The 8933-nt window shown below is 52.3% G+C and overlaps 1 protein-coding gene across 3 annotated transcripts in view; it reads right to left on the reverse strand.

Moving 5' to 3' along the window:
- FCHO2 (FCH and mu domain containing endocytic adaptor 2) overlaps positions 1 to 1245 on the reverse strand; it is a 116552-nt gene extending 115307 nt beyond the window's left edge. For all 3 annotated transcript variants that reach the window (XM_072745362.1, XM_072745361.1, XM_072745360.1), the window contains exon 1: positions 1118 to 1245. In XM_072745362.1, coding sequence (XP_072601463.1) covers positions 1118 to 1150 — 33 coding nt within the window. In that variant the 5' untranslated portion in view covers positions 1151 to 1245. The remainder of the gene's footprint in view (positions 1 to 1117) is intronic.
- Positions 1246 to 8933: the final 7688 nt, after the last annotated feature.

The raw sequence follows: 8933 nt of genomic DNA on the forward strand, positions 1-8933 counted from the left end.
GGTGAGCCCCGCAGGTGTCCAAGTTTGTATGATTTTTTTTAATAAAATATTGTATTTATTTATTCATGAGACGAGAGAGAGAGAGAGAGAGAGGCCGAGGGAGAAGCAGGTTCCATGCGGGGAGCCCGACGCGGAACTCGATCCCAAGACCCCGCGGTCACGACCTGAGCCGAAGGCAGGTGCCCAACCCTGAGCCCCGAAGGTGTCCAAGTTTGTATGATTTAAAAAAAAAAAAAAAAAGATTGTATTTATTTATTCATGAGAGTCAGAGAGAGAGAGAGAAAGAGAGAGAGAAGCAGGGGCAGAGGGAGAAGCAGGCTCCCCGCGGGGACCTGAAGCGGGACTTGAACCCGGGACCCCAGGGTCCCGCCCTGGGCCGAAGACAGGCGCTCCCCCGCTGAGCCCCGGGGCGGCCCCACAGAGCTGTTTCTTTCAAAAAAAAAAAAAAAAAAAAAACCTCGCGTCTCCTATTCGTGCCCCTGGGGGGGGGGGGGGGGGGGCGCGGGGAGAAAATAAAAGATTGTGGACCAGCGGCCGACCGCGCGCGGACGGGGGTCGGCGGGGAGTGCGCGGCCCGGTCCCCGAAGGGCCCTTCACCCCCGCGACGAGCGGCGGGCGCGGGGGGCGGGGGCGGGGTCGCGGGGGTCACGGGGGTCGGGGCCGCCCGCGCAGGAGCCCGGAGCCCGGAGCCCGGAGCCCGGAGCCCGGAGCCCGGCCCGACCCGCCGCGTCCTGCGCTTTGTCAACAGGCCCCGAGGCCAAGTCCCGGGCGGCGAGGCGGGGAGGAAGCGCGGGCCGGGCGGGGGGCGGGGGGCGGGGGGCGGGGAGGTGGGGAGGGGAGGGGGAGGGGAGCCCGCGGAGCCCCCGCCCCGCCCCCGAGCCCCCCCGGAGCCCCCCGAGCCCCCGCCCCCCGCTTTGTCCCGGCGTCCTGGCCGCGGGCGGGCTCGGGGCCGCGCTGACAGCCGCCGCCCGGGGGGGGGGTGGGGGGTGGGGAGGGGGTCCGCGGGGCCCGGGGCGGCGGCGGCGGCGCGAGGACCCGCCCGCCCGCGGAGCCCCCCCGCCGCCCGCAGGCCGCCGCCCGGCGCGGGAGGCTCGGCGCCCCCAACCCCCGGCCTTACCCAGAAATCCTCGACGAAACGCGCCATGACCATCCCGCCGCCGCCGCCGCCGCGCCAGGCTCCGCGTCCGCGCCCGCCCGCCGCCGGGTAAACACGGGCCCGGCCCCCGGGCGCCCCCGCCTCCCCCGCCGCCGCCGGCCTCCCGGACGCCGGCCCGCACCCGCACCCTCCAGGGCGCATGCGCCACCTAGCGGCCGCGGCGGGCGCGCCGGGGCCGGGCCGCGCTGCGCATGCGCCCCGCGGCCGCGCCCGGGCGGGGTCGCCCCGGGCCCCCGGAGCGGCGGGGTCACGGCGGCGCGCGCAGGCCCCGGACTGCCGCGGGAGGGCCGGGCGGCGACGGGGGGCCCGGGAGCCCGGCTCAGCTCGGGGCGACACTCCGGACGACGAGGGACGCGCCCCCAGGGCCCCGGGCCCCAGCCCTGCGCCCCGGGCACGCGCAGGCCCAGGCCCAGGCCCGGCCGCGCGGCGGGACCCACCCCGGGACCGCCCTCCCGGACCCGGCGCCTTGGGAAACAAAATTAAAATTAAAATTAAAATATAAAAATAATAAAATGAAAAGTAATAAAATAAATATAAATATAAATAAAATAATTAAATATAAATAAATAAAAATAAAATAAATAAAAATTAAGTTAAATTAAAACAAAATAAAATATAAAATAATAAAATAGTCTTTTCCAGGGCTTGTTCGTTGAAGCCCCTAGCTCTCGTGGCGACTTGTACATTTTGGAAAAACAGACACATCCTGGCACAACGTAAAGGAAACCCCCCGCCCACTTTTCCAGAGTCTGGGAGGGGGGGACAACGTTCAGTCCCGGTAGAGACCGGCCTCAAGGTCGTGGCCAGCAGCTCAGCTCAATGCGCAGTCTGCAGCGCTTGCAACCGAGCGAGCCTCCGACCCCCCGCGCGACACACTTGGGGCCGCTCCCCCGACACGCGCGTCGCGCCTGCTCAGGTCTCGTGACTCCAAACGGAATGAGCGTTTGCTTCTTGGGGAAAATGATTTTGGTCCTCAAAAGCAAAAACCACACAGTGCCTCGCACGTGCATGGGGCTGTAAAGGGTTTGTTGAATGGGGAGTAAGTGGATACTGGTGTTGTGATTTTTTTCCTTTTCTTAAAAATATCTTTTTTTTTTTTTTAAGATTTTATTTATTTATTCATGAGACACACAGAAAAAGAGAGGCAGAGGGAGAAGCCCATTCCATGTGCCAGGCCTGATGTGGGACTCGATCCCGGGATTCCAAGATCAGGCCCTGGGCTGAAGGCACATGCTAAACCTCTGAGCCACCAGGGCCGTCCTTAATATCTTTAAAAAAAAAAAAAAAAAAGAATGTCTTTTAGAAATATATAGGCTGAAAAAAAAAAAAAAGAAATATATAGGCTGTAACAATTTGCTTTAAAATAACCCCCCCCGGGGCAGAGGAACAATGAGTAGGGGCACGGTAGGACTGACTATGAGCTAGTGATTGTTGGGAGCTGGGTTATGGAAACCTGGGTACAGTACTACACTCCCTTTGTGTATGCTTGATACTTCCTTTTCTTAAAAAGTCTTCATAACACTGTCATTTACACCAAGTGTCAGGGGAAGGCTCAATCTGCTACAGTTCTCTGAACCATTAGTCTAGCGCTTTCTTCATCCTGAAAAAAAAAAAAAAAAAACTTAAAAAAATACAGCCATCTAGATCTCTCTGCGAATAAGTTTGGCATTAAAATCCTAGTATCACAAGGCACTAACCAGCTGAGACGTAGGGAGAAGAAGCCTTTTCCTAGACTCACGCTTACAGGACCTCACATGTTACAAACACATTAATTTATTAAAAAAAAAAAAAAAAAAAAAAGACAGGTAGATGTCTCAGGTAGATCCGGATCTGATGCTGAACTCTGGCCCATAACTGCATGTACCCTCTCCCATGACCAACCCCAGTCAGGCCCCTGGGAAAGACTTCCTCATAGCTCTTGACCTGGGTCTTCAGAACAAAAGGTGTAACTCCCAAGTGCAGAGAGAGCGGTGGGTGGGAGAGCTGCCCACATCAGAGACAGGCTCCTTGAGGGTCAGCGGTGTCTGAGCAGCAGAAGTGCTTAAGCAAGTTAACTCGTCCAATTTTTCCCCCAGCAGGAATGCAATAGATTCTTGCATAACAAAGTGCTGTTTTGCATAACAAAGTGGTGTCAAGCACAGACTCTCCTTTTTTTAGTGTTCTAACACTGACGGTTTAGCCTGGCACTCAAATAACTGCACAGGGAGCACTCCACTTGTACTCGTACCTGTGGTCTCATCAATAAATCAGAGGCGGGGTTACCAGAAAGACCAGTATTCCGCGTACTTTGGGGATTTACAAGACTCAGTAGGGCTGAAACCCCATATTCTGTAATTGCCTGATATTTAAATTGTGGGAATTTAGGGTAAACACTGATTAAGGTGTAAATTTCAGCCACGTAGAAGAAGAATGTGGGTTGTGCCCAGCGCATTCTGTTCTCTCAAGTGAGGTTTGCTGGGGTGCACAGACACTCTGGCAGAGCGTAGATAAGGCCACCAGAGGGTAGCTCACTTTTGTGCCATTAGGTATTTGTGACCCACACACTTAGCCCTTGCTTATCCAAACACATTTTGAAATTACTAAGAACTGACACACATAACAACACTGTTCCACTCACTGCCTATAACACCTGGTACTTAATAGTCACTCAATAAACATGCGGTGAGACAGTGCATGAATGACTGCACCTATCATAGAAATGTCACGGTGGATGATATTTGATTATGCAGTGACTCCATTCTTTTACTCATACCCTTGGTGCTAGGTCTTAGAGCTTTATAAAAAATAGCATTATTTACATTCTACTTGATATAATTTTCTCACACTGATTTTTTCAAAAGAATTCTTTGGGGCTTGAATATACTTTTTTTTTAATTTCTTAAATTTTATTTATTTATTCATGAGATACAGAGAGAGAAAGAGAGAGAGGCAGAGACATAGGCAGAGGGAGAGGCAGGTTCTCTGCAGGAGCCTGATAGGGGACTCGATCCCAGACCCTGGGATCATGTCCTAAGTCAAAGGCAGACACTCAACCACTGAGCCACCCAGGCATCCCTTGAATATACTTTTTTAAAGGGTTATTTATTTGCGAGAGAGAGAGAGAGAGAGAGAGAGAGAGAGAAAGCAGATGGAGGTGCAGAGAGAGAATTCTCAAGCAGACTCCCCACTGAGCACAGAGCCTGACCCCAGAAGCCTGAGATCATGATGACAGGAGCCAAAATCAAAAGTCAGCCACCTAACCTACGGAGCCACCCAGGCACCCCAGCTTGAGTACGCTTCTTAAAGGATAAGCTGCCTTTTGTAACAAAAATTGAGATAATAACATTCAAAAACTGGCTCCCAGGGGTTGCTGCTGGTCCCCACTAAACTCTGCCCCAAGCATGTGCGTTACTACTAACGCGGTAACAAAACACCCACGACTTGACAAGTGGTAGCAAATAAGAGAGGAGAAATTAACGCAAAATTGCCTAAATCTACATTCTCTGGTTTTACGAAATATGGCTTGTCTCCCAGACTTGAGGACAAGATATCCCTTTTCATTCCTTAGTTTGATCTCGTACTTCCCATCTTGAGGTCACAGCTCACACTTCCTTAATCAACATTCAGTTACAAAGACCATTTCCTCATTACTTCATTCGAAACCAGTTCTATTCCCGGAGAGTAGGCTACAAAATAAAACACATGTTTTCCCATTTATTTTCAATACAATTTTGCAAAGGTGCTTCTATGTGTTTCCAAGATGAGAGTGGAAGCGGAGAAGCTGCGCTAACCCTCTCCTACATCCTGCTGATCTCTTCAAGGGCAGCATCCGGTGCGGGATGCAGTAGACCCCATTCGCATCTCACATCTCCTACTTGATGAGGAACAGGGGGAAAAAGAACTAAGCTCCATTGAAAGAAGAGAAAGAGGCAGATCCCTGGAGTCTGGCGCTCTCCTGTTTGTCCCCACTCAACAGCAGCATATCGAAAGCCAGAGCTTTACACAAAACAGAGAGAAAAGCAAAAACTTAGCAGATGGTGTGCAGCCAGACTGCTCTGCAAGGGCGGGGAAACACAGACACGCTCATCAAAGTGCAGACTGGAGCTAAATATCATCCTCCACGCGCTGGTCTATGTCAGAGCAGCTTCTGGGCACACCCGGCTTCTCTCCTGAGTGCACCCGGGGTTCACTGGCTGTTCTTTGGTGTGGCATCCTCTCTAAATCCAGAATGAGATGTGCTTTCTGATGGACTCTATCATCATGCTGTGAAACAAACACAGAACACCTGACAGGTTGTTCAGGGGTTTACAGTGCTGCTGACCACAGGAAACCCAACACAAGTTTCAAAAGTGGAAAAAAAAAAAAAGATAGGGGCACCTGCCTGGTTTGGCCCGTGGAGCACGCGACTCTTGATCTCAAGATCATGAGTTCCAGCCCCACGTTATGAAGGGCACTGAGACGACTTAAAATTTTTTTGATTTTTAAAAAGTAAGAAAGGAGAGACACCTGGGTGGCTCAGTGGTTGAGCACCTGCCTTCGGCTCAGGGCGTGACCCCGGGGTCCCGGGATCGAGTCCTGAATCGGGGGCTCCCTGCATGGAGCCTGCTTATCCCTCTGCCTGTGTCTCTGCCTCTGTGTGTGTGTGTGTCTCTCAGAATAAATAAATACAATCTTTAAAAAACAGGTAAGAAAGGAGAATTTGCTCAATTACAGAAAGTCAAAAAGGTACAAATTACAGAAAGTCAAAAAAGGTACAATACTGTAGACACATGTTAAGTGGAAAGAGAAGATGATAAGGAAGATACATTAAAATTATAAGAGTGTACAAATATGCATATAAATGGACAAAATCAAAAGAAAATGGAAAATGTATGCATTCAGGTGTTGAGATTGTGACAATTACTAAACACCTAAAATGTATTCTAAAGTAGGATATAAAGAGCAATCACTGTCCTTTGTTTTGATTTGAGTATAAATGTCACTGGGCCAAAAAAAATAAAAAACAAATAAAAATAAATGTCACTGGGCCATATCTTCCTAGGTCTTTCATTAACTCTTTCCTCTCAGTCATTCAGACAATGAGCAATTATTGGGCACTTAACACAATGAAAAGACTCTGCTCTAACAAAATTCACAATCTGGGCAGCCCAGGTGGCTCAGCAGTTTAGCACCGCCTTCAGCCCAGGGTGTGATCCTGGAGACCTGGGATCGAGTCCCATGTTGGACTCCCTGCATGGAGCCTGCTTCTCCCTCTGCCTGTGTCTCTGCCTCTCTCTCTCTGTGTGTCTTTCATGAATAAATAAATAAAATCTTAAAAAAAAATTCACAATCTGACATAGACTCATAAGAAATAAGACAATAGAGACAATGACAATCCAAAACAATGTGCCCAGAAGAGTGTCTGGTGTACAGTTGACAATAAACATTTATTAAATGAAAAATGAACAAGTCACTGTTTGTTCAGAAGGATAACCTCAAAGAAATTCAATTTGTCCCCTTTTGTTTTTCTCCCTCCCCACCTCTCTCTCCCTCTTTTCTTTCTTTTTTTTTTAAAGATGCATTTATTTATTCATGATAGACATATATATAGAGAGCGAGAGCGAGAGAGAGAGAGGCAGAGACACAGGCAGAGGGAGAAGCAGGCTCCATGCTGGGGGCCCAACGTGGGACTCGATCCCGGGACTCCAGGATCGCACCCTGGGCCAAAGGCAGGCGCTAAACCACTGAGCCACCCAGGGATCCCTCTCCCTCTTTTCAAGAAAGTGACAGGAAATTGCCCTGGATTCACAGGGGGTTTCTTCCATTAGCCCAGAGGTCTCTAGTCCCTGGGGCAGTGGGATCCAGAGCAACTTTTAAAACTCTGCGCTTCTGGGTTGGGCTAGCCTCCTAGGGGCTAACGGTATATGGGGCCTGGAAAGACAGAGCACTAGGGATTGTAACCATAGGAACCCACGGGAAGAGGCACCTTTGATCAGCTCCGAAAAGAAGGAGTGGGCCTGGTCTCCCTTGAAGATTTGCTGCAGCCTGAGCAGAGAGCCAGAGCCCGTTGTGCACGCCCCGTGGCACTGATTTTGGCGGCAGCAGTGCGCCCGGGAGAAGGGTGGGCTCTGCGTCCAGGGAGGGGAAGCGGGGCGCTGCACCCCTCCATTTGTGTAACAGACGTTTCGCGAACACCTATATTAAGCTAGACCCTCTTCTACACACTGGGAGGTCCACATAATTCACTCCTCTCATGGCACTAAGTGTGGGAAGACAGTCCCTAAGGATGAGATCCTCTTGCATAGTGATACACTTGGGACGGACTGTGGGAGGGAGGGTGACCTCTTCACCCACGTAGCATCTCTAAGGAAGTGACATTTGAGCCAGGACCTGAGTGAACCAAAGGCAACAGCCATGCCAACATCTGCCCAGAGGCCCCCCCAAGGATCCAGCCACGCGAAGGCCCAGAGTTAGCAGTGAGCTCCCGGCGTCCAAAGGAGTGGAAAGGAGGCCGCAGGGCAGGAGCAGCAGGCCAACGGGGGAAGACAGGAGACGAAGCCAGAGAGGAAAGCAGACCCGAGGGTGGAGAGGCCAGCGCGTAGCCCAAGGGGCCTAGGAAGCCAGGGGAGGGCTTACGGCCTCAGAGATGCCTGCTTTATGCTGTGAAAGATCGCATGGACCACTCCATGCCAAGGGAGGAGCGGGGGGGGGGGGGGGGCGGTGCGTGGCTAGTGACTCGGAGGCACTTGCAGGAGGGATGCAACAGTCGGGGCGGGAGAGGAGAGCAGCGGGCTCCTGCGGGCAATGGCGGGGATCGGGACGCAGCAGCCACCCCCAGATGCGCTTGGATTGTGAAACGGACTGGATGTGCTGCTGGGCGGGGCATGGGGCACTCGGGGAAGCAAGAAATCCAGGATGATACCGGAGGTAAGATGGTGCCACACCGATGGAAAAGACTCAAAAAGCAGCTGTTCCAGAGAAAGGGAGGAAGACCCAAGGCCTCTGATTGGCCGGGTTAGGTTCCAGGTGCCTGCCCGCTGGAAGTCCAAGTGGCAATGTCTACCAGGCAACTGGGTGTGTGGTTCTGGAGCTCAGGACAGAGGCTGGACAGACACCGCACCTTTCAGGGTCATGGACAAATACAGATGAGACCACAGAGAGAGACAGGAGAGGAGGGGGGACCTGAATAAAAAGGGAGGAGCTGAGCCAGCAAAGAGATTAAGGAAGAGTAGCAAAGTAGAAGGGTCAGGACCAAGGGGTAACGCTGAAGCCAAGAGAAGGTTGTAGGACTGGTCAGTGGGTGACAAACACGGGGAAATGCCCACCGCAGTCAGCCGGAGTGAGGGACGGGTCTGCACAGGCTGCCTTCTCCGCGGCTGTGTGACTGTGATTCCAGTGGGTGGAAGAGGGAAGGGGAAGCAAAGACCACCAGGAAAGCCAACTTGTTCGAAAAGTTTTGCTGTGAAAGGGGAGGGCGAGGTAGGCGGCTCCTGAAAGGAGCAGGGATGGAAGGGGGAGAGCCTGAAGATGAGCTTGGACGCCAGAGGGGATGAGCCAGAGATGGAAGGGGGAGATAATTGTAGAAACGGGGTCCTTGAGTCAGAAGAAAGGACGTGGAATCCAGAGCAAAGTTGGAGCTTCAGGAGGGTGCGTCTAGCTTTATGGCCAATAAGGATTGTGATCACATAGTTGGAAAAAGTCATCCTAACTGCATCGCGCAATTGTACTTCTGCACAGGCAGCGTCCCCTCTGTGTGTGACCTCCCCGAGTCCCCACACTGACCCTTTGAGGCCACACTGTTAGGATCCCAGGCTTACCG

This window comes from Vulpes vulpes, unplaced genomic scaffold (genome assembly GCF_048418805.1).
Source record: "Vulpes vulpes isolate BD-2025 unplaced genomic scaffold, VulVul3 u000000652, whole genome shotgun sequence".
NCBI lineage: Eukaryota > Metazoa > Chordata > Mammalia > Carnivora > Canidae > Vulpes > Vulpes vulpes.